Raw genomic sequence first — 11,948 nt, 5'->3', positions numbered from 1 at the left:
CTGGGGGACAGGAGACGTGTTGATGTTATTTTGGTCGCACCCTCTTGAGGTTGGCCTGGTTGAAGTCACAGGCTACAATGAGCAAGGCCTCGGGGTATTCTGCCTCAAGTCTGTTAGCAACGGTGTATGTTTCATCAAGTGCACTCTTCACTTCTGCATGGGGCAGTATGTAAACTGCTGTCAGGATAGCACAGGTAGTAGGGACGGCACTTCTCTGTTAAGTATTCTAGGTCAGTGGTGCAGGAGTGTTTAAACCCACCTATTCAGCCAAACACTTTCAGTTCCGTGAAATTTAATTACTGTGCATTTTATTGAAACTATTGATCTTGAACCCTCAGAACTGTTAGTCATGGTTCACATCAACTGTAGCCTCCTAGACTGCCTTGATCCCTTGTAATTTGCCTATTGGTGCATCAGATCCAAAGTGGACACCATCCCCCTAGGCCTACACTTATCCCTGGAACATCTGGACAATACGGATACCTACATAAGGCTTCTATTTATTGACTACAGCTCCACCTTCAACACTATAATCCCACACCAAGTGATCTCCAAACTCCGTGACCTAGGTCACTGCTTCACCCTCTGCAACTGGATCCTCAGCTTTCTGACTGCAATCTGAGAGGATAGACACTAGCACTACCTGCACTATAATCCTCAACATTGGTGCCCCGCAAGGATGCGTACTCGGACCCTACTGTACACCCATGACTGTGTGACCAAATTTCGTCCCAGTTCCATCTACAAGTTCGCTGATGACGCCACTGTTGTAGGCTGGATATCAAACAATGACGAGGCAATGCAGAAGGAGGTAGTGCTTTGTGTTGTGGTGCAGAGATAACAATCTTTCCCTCAATGTCAGCAAAACTAAAGAGCTGATCATTGACTTCAAGAAGCAAGGAGGATGACACACCTCTGTCCACATCAGCGGAGCTGAGGTAGAGATGGTCGAGAGAGTCACATCCCTAGGAGTGATGATAACCAACAGTCTATCCTTTTCCACCCACATAGGCGCAATGGCCAAGAAAGCACAACAGCGCAGCATGTCCATAAGGACCATCACCAACTTTTATAGATGCACCATAGAAAGTATTCTATTCAGATGCATGATGGCATGGTACGGCAGCTGCTCTGCCCAGGATCGTAAGAATCTACAGAAAGTTTGCGTTGCGTACACAACTATCAGCAAGCCGACCTGCCATCCATGGACTCCATTTATATTTGTTGCTGCAAAAAGGCAGCCAACATCAAGACCTCTTCCAACCCGCTTATAATCTCTTCCAATCTCTTCCAGCAGGCAAAAGATACAAAAGCTTAAACACACATACCAACAGGCTCAAGAACAGCTTCTACCTCGTGCTTATTAGACTGCTGAATGGACCTCTTAAATTTCAAATCTAATGTCGATCTTGCTTTGTACACCACTTGCGCAGCTGTAACCTTGTATACCTCGCTCTGTTCAATCACCCTATGATCTGTATGTATTTGTTTGCTATGATCTGCCTGTACAGCTCGCAGAACAAAACTTAACAATGAATCAAATCAATGCAGTTTGTAAGAAATGCAAAACTAAAGGGAGAACAGCGTTTATATTGAGTTTGCCAACCAAACGTGCACATAGACTCTGGTAGAGGCAGTGCCACTGACAATGCATCACTTGCTGATGATTGACAGTTAACTGGCATATTTATCTAAATTTATTGAAAGTTACTTTGATTGGTCAAGGTGTTACGCTGAGAAATGAACCGCTGAATGCGTCTCACCTATTTGTTGAGTTGAATGGGTGCAGGGTGTGTAAATGTTCTTTCTGCCTGCAGAGTGGGCCCCTTGTATTAATCTGTTGTGACTTCCAATGCGTGGGCTTGCAAGCCTGACTGAATACTCGAGTGCTGTATTACTAAATGATCACCTGAGATTTAATTACTTGCTGTATCCGTGTGGGTCATTGATTAGCATAGTCTGAGAACCTGCGTGTCCACTTTGGCTGCGCGAGCATGCCGTGGGTAGTAACTGGGACTGAGACAATATTTTGGTCACAGTACCACAACCTGTTCACTGACCCCACTGCACCCGTGTAGCCGTCAGCACTTGATTGTTCCAACGTTATTGTTGCTGAGCGTGACCATCAGCTTGACTGGAGCTCCGCTGTCTGCATCCTGACACAGGCTAAGTCTCATTTCCTCATTGCCCACCCCTGCTCATTGATCCACGTCCTCTTGCATTTTGACAGTGTCTTTTTTAAAACTTCCAGATGTGTGCCTCCCTATCTCTGTACTGCGCCACATTCCCTTCCTAAACCTGGAAATAGTAAGAACTGCCAATGCTGGAGTCTGAGATAACATGAGGAGCATCATTTCTGAAGAAGAGTCCCGATCCGAAACATCAGCTTTTCTGCTCCTCTGCTGCCTGGCCTGCTGTGTTCCTCCAGCTCCACACTGTGTTACCCCTTCCTAAACCGCTCTGCTTCTCCCTCTCTCTTTAAAGATGCTCCTTAAAACCGATGCCATTGACCAAGCTATTGATTACACAATATCTCCTTGTGTGCCTGAGCAGCATTTCTGTCTGATTTTTACTCCTGTGAAGCACCTATAAAGGTTTGACTATTGGGAAGTGTTGTGTAAATGCAGTGTTGTTTGGATTAAATGTGTGTTCAATAACACATCCATAAGAAATAGGAGCTGGCCATTTGTCCCCACTGAAATCCATCAGTGCTCAGGATCGTGTGTTTTTTTTTCTCTCTGTGCTTCACGTGTGAGCCAGTTTGGCTTTGAGCTGCACTCACGACTTGGCTGAAGAGTTTTATTTTGGAACAAACTGGACTGAGATACCAAGTGACCGATTACACTGAGCTTTAATTTTCCCCAGGCGACAAAGAAATGTTAAGCCAGAGAATTCTCCCTATCGCGCTCTGCTCAACTCATTGGATGTGACTCGGGAAAGTGTGAAGCTGCAGCTGATTAATGAAGTGAATAAGGTATGTGCGTCGTGTCTGTATGGGGGCTGGGGTGGGAAGTTTATTTCTGCAGTGAGCTATTGTGATCTGGAATGCACAGATTAAAATCATTCATTGGGTGCCTCTGTCAAAGAGCCAACATGAACATAATGGGCTGTATGGTTGTCTCCAGTGCTGTGTTGCAGGTGAATGTTTTAGTTGAAACTCTCTGTGCTGGCTGTTGGGACACGGATCCCACTTCGACCGGAGGGAGCCCAAACCCTGAAGCCAGTTCCGTGTCCCTTTTGTCCAAAAGCCCCATCCCTTTCCTGGCGGGGAATTGGGTACAGCCCCAAATCCCTTCATTCTTCTCAAGGGCATTTCACCTTGGCTTCCCATTCTCGTCGTCAACTTCTCCACCTCCTTCCTAGCCTCCGTCTTGCTGTCGTCGTAAAACAGTGAGCGGAGCTGGGAATGGCAGAAAATCTGAAATGGGACAAATGACAGGCAGTGATGAGAGAAGGGAGCGTGACTGACTGAGAATTACCATGGGTCAAGCCCACTTCCGTTTAACCCTTGCTGTGCTTTTGCTGCTGGAACTGAATGTCACCAAGCATCACATTGTTCCCCAGGACAAGGCAGAGAGGTAGATGAGGGGAGGGGTGGAAATTACTTTGGACCCTGTCTGCCTCTATATCTGTTAGTCACTCCTGCTGGAGTTGTGTAGAGATGTGAATCCTTGCATCTTTTGCAGGTTCCTCTCCTACTTGAAGTGTATGGTCTGCAAGGGAATATGACCAGGATTAAAATAAATGAATTAAATCCACTGAAACCAAGATATGAAGTGCGGGACGTGTTAGTGCAAGAGCCGCCTACTGTACCGTAAGTTGCTGGCCTGTTTGTTTCAGTTCCTTACTCGCCACTATTCAGATACACACACTCCTTTTTGTGAAGCAGTTGCAGGAATTGAGATCTCAATGCTATGCAAGAATATGGATTTTGAACTGACTTTTATTAGTTTGGGGAAATAAATCGACATGGCATCAAATACAGAGTAGTTTTTTTTTAATCCGTAACAAGCACTCCCAAGACGGGGGGCAGCAAGGTGTTAGGTATAGAGTAAAGCTCCCTCTACACTGCCCCTAACAAACACTCCCAGCACAGGCTTAGTTACAGAATAAAGAATTCTCTATTCTTTTAAATTGAAAGTAAAGGTAGATCTACAATCAGACAGTCCTAGAATACAGCATAGGTTTAAGATACAGAGTAAAACTCTCCGTATCCTTTTAAACTTAAATTAAAGCTCCCTCTATACTGTCCCTATCAAACACTCCCAGGACGTGGACAGCAAAGGGTTAGATACAGAATAAAGCCTTTGTTTTGATGTTTTCCCAACTTCCATTCTGGGCCAACTGTCTGGCTTTTTGCTTGAGCACTGTAAAACCAGGTTATTAATAGTTTTTCTTAATAGGACTTTCCTGCATAAAGATAATTGTGTTTTCTGGCTTTCAGCTTAACAGTTGTGGGGAAGGATGAAGACAGTGTGGAACTGAGCTTTGAAAACAAGCTGTATAAAGTGATTATCACCTCCAAACCATTCAGGATGGACATCATGACTGGGAATGAGCTGCTGCTGAGTATCAACTCACGGGGGCTGATGGTTTTTGAGCACTTGCGAAAAAGGAAGGACTCGTGAGTACTCGGCTGCCTCAGTTACAGATTCAAATCCCCAGGGTGTGAAAACTTCACCAAATATTTCCTCATGTTACCCCTCCACTTCCCTGCGCAACCCCGAGTTAACAGAAATGTAGGATGTTTACTTGTAATCTGTTTTATTTCTGCTTCTGTAAGAATATTATTTGACCCAATGGTGTGGAACATGCAGTTATTATCAAGGTCTTTATCTATTTCAGTTATAACTTCCTGAGAGTCTCTTATTGGGTGTCACTGTCCAACTTGTTACCTAACTATTTTACTAACTCCTCCCTTGTTCCCCTCCCAAGTTCAACATCATCCTGACTCAGCACCATATCGTTGTTCCTTCACTGTGGCTGAGTCTGAGTCTGGAATGTCCTCCCGAACAGCACTGTGGCTGTACCTGACAAACATACAAATTAGGAGCAGAGAAAGCTTTTTCAGCGTCTGACCCTGCTCAGCCATTCAATAAGATCATGGTTGATCTGTTTGAATTCCACATTCTCATTTACACCAATAACCTTTGATTATCTTAGCAAGAAACATTCAACAAACCAAACACTGCAGATGCTGGCGATCTGAAACAAAAACAAAGTGCTGGAGAAACTGTGTTAATGCTTCAGTTCTGAAGAAGTCATATCAGACTCAAAGCGTTGACTGTTTCTCTCTCCATGGATGTTGCCAGACCTGCTGAGTTTCTGCAGAACTTTCCATTTTTAAAACCTATCCACTCCTGATTTAAAAATAGTCAATAAGCCCACCTTCTGAGGCAGAGTTCCAAATGCTCAACTCAAGAAAACAAAATCTCTTCTCTGTCCTGAAAGGAGAATCCCTAATTTTAAACTGTACCCGCTAGCCCTGGACTGATCCACATGAGGAAACACCATTTCCAAATCCCACTATTCTGAATCTTGGTCACTTCAATCAAGTTCCTCAAGGGCAGTACAGTGGCTCAGTGGTTAGCACTGCTGCCTCACAGCGCCAGGGTCTTGGGTTCGATTCCACCCTTGGGCGACTGTCTGTGTGGAGTTTGCATGTTCTCTGGGGGCTCCGGTTTCCTCCCACAGTCCAAAGATGTGCAGGTTAGGTTGGATTGGCCATGGAAAATTGCCAAATGTCCAGGGCTGTGTAATTTAGGTGGATTAGCCATGGGAAATGCAGGGTTACAGGGGATGGGTCTGGGTGAGATGCTTTTCAGAGGGTTGGTGTGGACTTGTTGGGCCAAATGGCCACCTTCCACACTGGACAATCTATGATTTCTCTCCTCCCCACCTGCTTCTCAAGTTCAAGCCCAGCCTGCCCAACCTTTCTTTATAATACGAGCCAACTCAGATGTCAATCTTGTAAACCTTCTCTGCACTTTCTCCAATGTGTTCCTTCCTTAAATAAGAGCAAAACTACTCAGTATTTGAGACATGGTTTCACTAATGCCCTGTATATCTGAAGCACAACGTTTTTATTTTATGTTTAGTGCTTCTCGTAATAAAGGACAGTGCCTCATCACCCTAATTACTTACTGCACCTATATCTCATGGGATGCTATGATTCAAGACGACAGGTCACTGCAATCGCTGTAAAGGACCGTTTGGGATGGGCCATAATTGTCAGTGAATGCCTCAATCCTGTGAATGAATTCTGTTTTTAAAATTGCTGTTTTCAGTCTTGTTGCATCATTCGGCCCAACCAATGGGTGCCAGTGTTGACCTGTTAAACAGTCCTGATTACACCCTGTTGCATGTTCCTTTATCCTATGTCCAGTCTCCTCTTAGATGTTGATTGTAGCCTGTAATTCCACGACAATCCTGGGAGTGGATTCTCCTCACGGCCTAAAGAGGACTGTAATCTGTGTTCTTAAGCCTCTTGCGTTTCAGTCCTGTATCCATTTACCCTTGTTTTAGACGCCCACAGTTACTGGGGGAAGTCTGCACTGTGTTGTCCTTTCAACATTTTCAAACACTTAGCATAGCTGCCCTAAGGTTGTTTCTTCAGAATAGGCAGCAGCCTCCTGAGTCTGTTTTTGCAGCTGGCAGTCAGCAAAGGCCTCCCCACCCCCGGCATGAAGCTCACAGTCCATAAGACATAGGAGCAGAAATTAGGCCATTCGGCCCACCGAGTCTGCTCCGCCATTCAATCATGGCTGATAAGTTCCTCAACCCCATTCTCCCGCTTTCTCCCCGTAACCCTTGATAATCAAGAACCTATCTATCCCATCCAGGCATTAGTGCATATGAAATAGGAATGGTTGTAGGCCATTCAGCCTCTCTCCTGTTCTGCTGTTACACAATATCATGGTTGATCTAATTGTGCTGTCAACACCAGACCCCCACCCCTTGTCCATCTACGTTGAATCTATATTCCGTGATCCCGCATCCAGTGCTCTCTGGGAAGGAGAATTCCACAGGCCCACAACCCTCCTGAGTGAAAAAAAATCCTCCCCCTATCCCATTGTAAATGGGAGACCCCTTTTTAAATCATGTCCCCTTATTGTAGTATCTACCATGAGGCGCAATAATCTGTCCGCATCCACCAACCCCTTAAGATTTCCTTTGTCTCATTATAAGCCACTTTCATTTCTTCTAAACTCTGGATACAGATCCAACCTCTCCTCGTAAGAATCTCCTGTTTTGGGTATCAGGAAAGTGTGGCCTTTAAACTGCTAACACGTTTATAGTTTCTTTTAATTAACCTGTTCAGTGATGTTATGGCACACCTTTGAGGCAACTGGGACTTGATCCTGAGCATTCTGACCCTGAGATAGGGGCACTGCCACTGTGCCACAAGATCCACTGCCTAAGGCATTATGTTCTTTCTTAAATAAGCAGTCACCCGTTTATCACCTTGTCTCTGCCTTCAATATTCTCTCGTGATATCGCATTGAGCTTTTGGTCACCTGTCCTAATAGCCCTTGTGCTCAGGGGAGGGTCAGGGATGTGACTGTGCAACACTTTGGGAAGTTTGACATTCTAGAAATACACAATGTTGCTGTTTCCCTTGCATCCCTTTGTTCGCTGTGCAAAAGCAGGGTTGTTCCCTGTGCAATTGATGGATTTTTCTCACCCACCTTTCTCACCCACTTTTCTCTAGGATACCTCTGCTGTTTTGCTGTGTTTTTGAATGTCTTCTGTGTGTGGTTTTGTTATTTGGAAGGGGTCTGCTGGTCTTTTTCTCTTTCAGCTATTACAGTTCTCCCAGTCATGAGATCTATTCAACTCCCACTTGGCCTTTATTCCCAAGTTTGTACTGATGAGAGGCTGCTCTGTGCTGCTGAGCTCAATATTGGTCTCCGATCAGTCAATGACTTCAGCCTGGGGTGTGCAGTAGGCACGACACTCCTGGCTTCCCTGCTGGACAGCTCAGATGTTGCATATGACCCGGAGGGGGCTTGCCTGCAATGTTTGGAGATCCTGCTATCATTAACCATTTGCTGTACTCACTAGGGCCAGGTACCAGAGGACTGCTTTTGCCTGGAGAGCCCTACCTTGCTCTGAGGGAGATCAGCTTCAGTGATCTGTTTAATTGTCCAGCTCTTTGTGAGTAGTTCCCATTACATAGCTCTCCCAATGTGATGGTTTGACCAGTGGTGCTGGAGAATTTTGTACATCCCAATCTCGAGCTCCCCTCCTTTCAACCTCTAGTGTGATGGGCACTGATTAGCTGTGGTGTGCAGGAGACGGGCAGATTTCTTCCCTTGTTGTGTGACTGCTGGAAAAGACTGTATAAGCTCTTGGTGTTTTACTGTCTGAACGACAATTGAAACTCATTTTGTTTTTTTGTTTGTTATTTTATTCCATTTTGTTTCTCCCCACCCTTCCCACCTCTTTGCAACTTCCACCCCGTCAGTTACACGGAAAAAATTAGTAGCACAGTCGGTAGCATGTGGAGTAAAATCAAGAACATGTTCATTAGGTAAATGCTGCACCAACGCTGTCTTTTTAGTCCTGTTTGTGCACCTAATGATACTAATGCTTGGGGATGCAACGATATTAAAGTAGTGTGCAGCTTTGGGAGTTCAGAATCTCTCCGCACACCTCACTGATATGAAAACATAGACCTGATCAATTGATAAAACATTGATTAAAAGGCCCAAATTTCCATTGAGAAGTTAACTGCTGTGGCTGTACGCAATGTTCCCAACTGAGACACACCATTCAGGCTGCCTGCTGTGGTGTTATTAACTGATCACTGTGATCCATCTCTTACCAGAGAATCTATGACAGACCCAGACAGGAGGTGAGGAGGATTCTGTGGTAGAGATGCTCATGAGATACAGAGACCCAAACCCTGTACCTCCATGGCTGTACTAAACTCTCCACCCGTCCCGTCCTCTGCATTATCTGTGCATGCACGCTTTTGTTCTGGTTTAGTGTTTTCAGTGAAGGGGCTGGCAAAACTGAGTTTGGTTTTGAAGTGTTGTCAGTTGGTGCTTGCTCAGTGCAGAATGCCTGCTGTTGGAGGATGAGCACTCAGGTTAACCATGTCTCAGTAGATTCAGTCATCCACATAAAGTCTCACTTGGTAGGAGAAGCTTGCTTGAACACCAGAATGTGTCTTCCAGGGAGGGTGACAAATTCCAGAGGCACTGTCACAGTGTTGTAGCTTCACTCCAGAGCAGGGAATGCCAAGGGCCACATTGCAAACTAATCCAATCTGTCTCTGGTGTTTACTGCAGGCCCTGGGACATTAGCTTTCTCTGTAAATAACCTGGTGTCTGCCTGCTGTAGAAGAGGGTTTTGAGGGAGAACTCTGTTAATTGGGGCAATCCCGAAGAGGCTGTTTGTACCTTGAGAGGTAGTTAGGGTGTGGCAGTGGATTGTGTCAGCTGTAGTCGGCGGGATGGAGTAGGGAGGGCTAGGAGGCGATAATTTTCAGAGATGTAACAGTTCCCAGCCCCGAGTCCTGAGATTCCATAGCATTGCTGCTGGGCGGGGAGATTCAAGTTCCCACCCTCCCTTTGTCCCAACAGCGAGTCAAGTGGTAGGTTCAAAGCATTACCAAACTGAGCACTGCTAACCTGTTACATTGATTTCTCCATCACTACCACCTTCAGTCCATCCCCAACTCTCATATGCTCCTGGAGCTCACTTCTGTGCCTGGTACTGGCCTGCCACCTTCCCCTGCATGCTGTGTGCCTAGAACACGCCTACTAACCCACATGAACTGCACCTGACGGCAGCCTGTCTGCTTGTGCCCCCTCTCTGTATTCACTCTGTGCCTCTGACCTGTGCATGCACGCACCCTCCCGCTCCCTGCTGCATGTTCTCCCTAGCTAACCCGACATAGTTACTGGATGGTGTTGCTGGCAGCAGTGTTGCGGTATTGCATAACACTCTAGCAGGTAAGGAAAGGGGAGCACCAAAATTGTCACTTGGTTCAACTGAACATGAAAGTGGGCTTTAATCTGGAGATCCACTTTGATTGCAGCAATTCCACAACATTTCCAGCCTTTAAAAGGTGTTCCCCCTCTCTGCCACCCCTCTCAGCTCTCGCGTTAGTTTTCACTCCCAGCTCATTCTGCACAATTATTCTGTTTTCTGCTGCTGTTATGTCAGTAGTTAGTTCATTACCGCTTGCTTGTCCGTTTTTATCCTAACTTTTCATCATGCTAATGTCTTCCTTGGGGATAATACACTTCTGTCTGCCCCTTGCTAATCGGTGTTTGCTGCAGGCTGATATACAGCATCAGTTCTGAGGGCTGTGAGCCAGTTTATTGCTTCCCCTGCATTTTCTGTTCACTTGTCTTTGTTCCCCTGCTGTCTCCCCTTGCCCTACTTGCTGATATCTGATGGTGCCCCTCAGTGGGAAATGTACACCTAGCTGGTGAGGGTCAGCAGTAGCCAGCTGTCCTGGTCCCTGGGTAGTGAAAGGGTGGATAGGAGTGCTGGTGATCAGTTCCCTGGTTGGGCTTGTGCTGTAACATCCTTCTGGTGATGTGACAATGGATCAGTCAATGATAAAAAGCTGTCCCTCTTCAATCTTCCTCAATCTGGGCTCTGTTCAGCTGCACTTGGCATCTGTTGCTCTCAAGATGTGCGTGCATGCAGACACCGCACACGCACACGCACACAGTAACTAAGCCTTGTACAAAGTTATCGCTGCAATCCTAGTGTTAAAAATGGGAGTCTGCTGTTCTCGATGTTCTGTAACATGAGTGTTATTCAGAGCAAGCCTTGTGCCAGATGCCGTGTGTTCCCTAAGTGAACCCTGCAACGCCCCCCTCCCTGGGGTGTGGTTCCATTCAATGAAATGACACCCTCTGAGCTCAGTTTAAAATTGGGCTAGTGTGGTAGTGAATCTATTGACTTGTAGCTACGACACCCCAGGATAATGATATAAAACAAATCTTGTGGTTTGCTGAACATTTTGCAGAGTGTGATCTTCATAGTTTGCTTTAATATTCTGAGGTGTGTTGAAGATATTAGCACTTTTTGTTCTACTGAGCTGCACATACCCCACCTTTTCCTGATGACTCATCTGTTTGCTAGTCCAGGGTCTGAGGCCACCCCTGGCTTCAGCACAGACTGAAACAGGAGGAGAGGTGTATGCAGTGAGAGTCGTTTGAAGAGGGTCTCTGGTGACAGTGTCACAGTCAGTGACTGCATGGCTTAACACTTAGTACCAGCTTACTGCATGTGACACAGTAACAAGGTGAGATGCTAGAACGTGGCAGGGGGTTCTCTCTTCCACACTGTGTGAGAGATGCAGTGAAATGAGTCCTGAAACTTAACTGGCATCAATGTCTCTTGCAAGCTTTTGAACTTATTCTGTCTACAAATTTCTCCCCCTCTTTGAAAGGGCATGATATTTGAGGTTTGATTTTAAGGATAGATGTCTCATAAGATTCCTGACATCCTTGTGCACGGCTTTGGGAAGGGCAGAAGTGTATGTAAACACTGAGCTTAACTTCCTGGTTTGGGTAAAGTTTTTAGTTTAACCTTTCCATTGCTGTCTGATGCCTGTCTCTTGAATGTTCTGTGCAAGGTTTTGTGGCAAACATATCATGGAACTTCTGTGAGCTGAAGTGTGCCCAAGTTGGATAAATTTTGTGAAACATACAGGATAACCACCAGGTTTCCCATGGCTGGTTTTATGACTGAACCAGATCTGGAGATGGTGACGAAGACTGGCCACAATGCTGTAGCACTTCTGATTGATTGGACCTGAACAGGAAGAGCGCTTTGTGATCTTTTGAAGTGGATTCGTGGGAAGATTCTGTAGCTGTTCCAGTAAAGGTTGCGCTATAAACCAGAAAATCTGGAGCAGCCTCTCGTGCTCCTCCAGTATATTGCAGTCACTTTTCCAATGTGAAGGAAGGTGGGGCTTG

General features: G+C 45.8%; 1 protein-coding gene across 2 annotated transcripts in view; it reads left to right on the top strand.

Annotated features, from left to right (window-relative positions):
- Positions 1 to 2,844: 2,844 nt before the first annotated feature.
- The window catches only part of LOC109925267 (neutral alpha-glucosidase AB), a 30,608-nt gene continuing 21,504 nt past the window's right edge, over positions 2,845 to 11,948 (top strand). Inside the window, exons 1-4 of one of the 2 annotated variants that reach the window (XM_048619669.1) lie at positions 2,845 to 2,974; positions 3,687 to 3,814; positions 4,445 to 4,624; positions 8,468 to 8,533. In XM_048619669.1, the coding sequence (XP_048475626.1) occupies positions 3,726 to 3,814; positions 4,445 to 4,624; positions 8,468 to 8,533 (335 nt within the window). In that variant the 5' untranslated portion in view covers positions 2,845 to 2,974; positions 3,687 to 3,725. The remainder of the gene's footprint in view (positions 2,975 to 3,686; positions 3,815 to 4,444; positions 4,625 to 8,467; positions 8,534 to 11,948) is intronic. The other variant, XM_048619670.1, reaches the window with a different exon arrangement.

Source organism: Rhincodon typus, chromosome 43 (genome assembly GCF_021869965.1).
Source record: "Rhincodon typus isolate 14 chromosome 43, sRhiTyp1.1, whole genome shotgun sequence".
NCBI classification, from domain to species: Eukaryota; Metazoa; Chordata; class Chondrichthyes; order Orectolobiformes; family Rhincodontidae; genus Rhincodon; species Rhincodon typus.
This window is presented reverse-complemented; position numbering and strand designations above follow the sequence as displayed.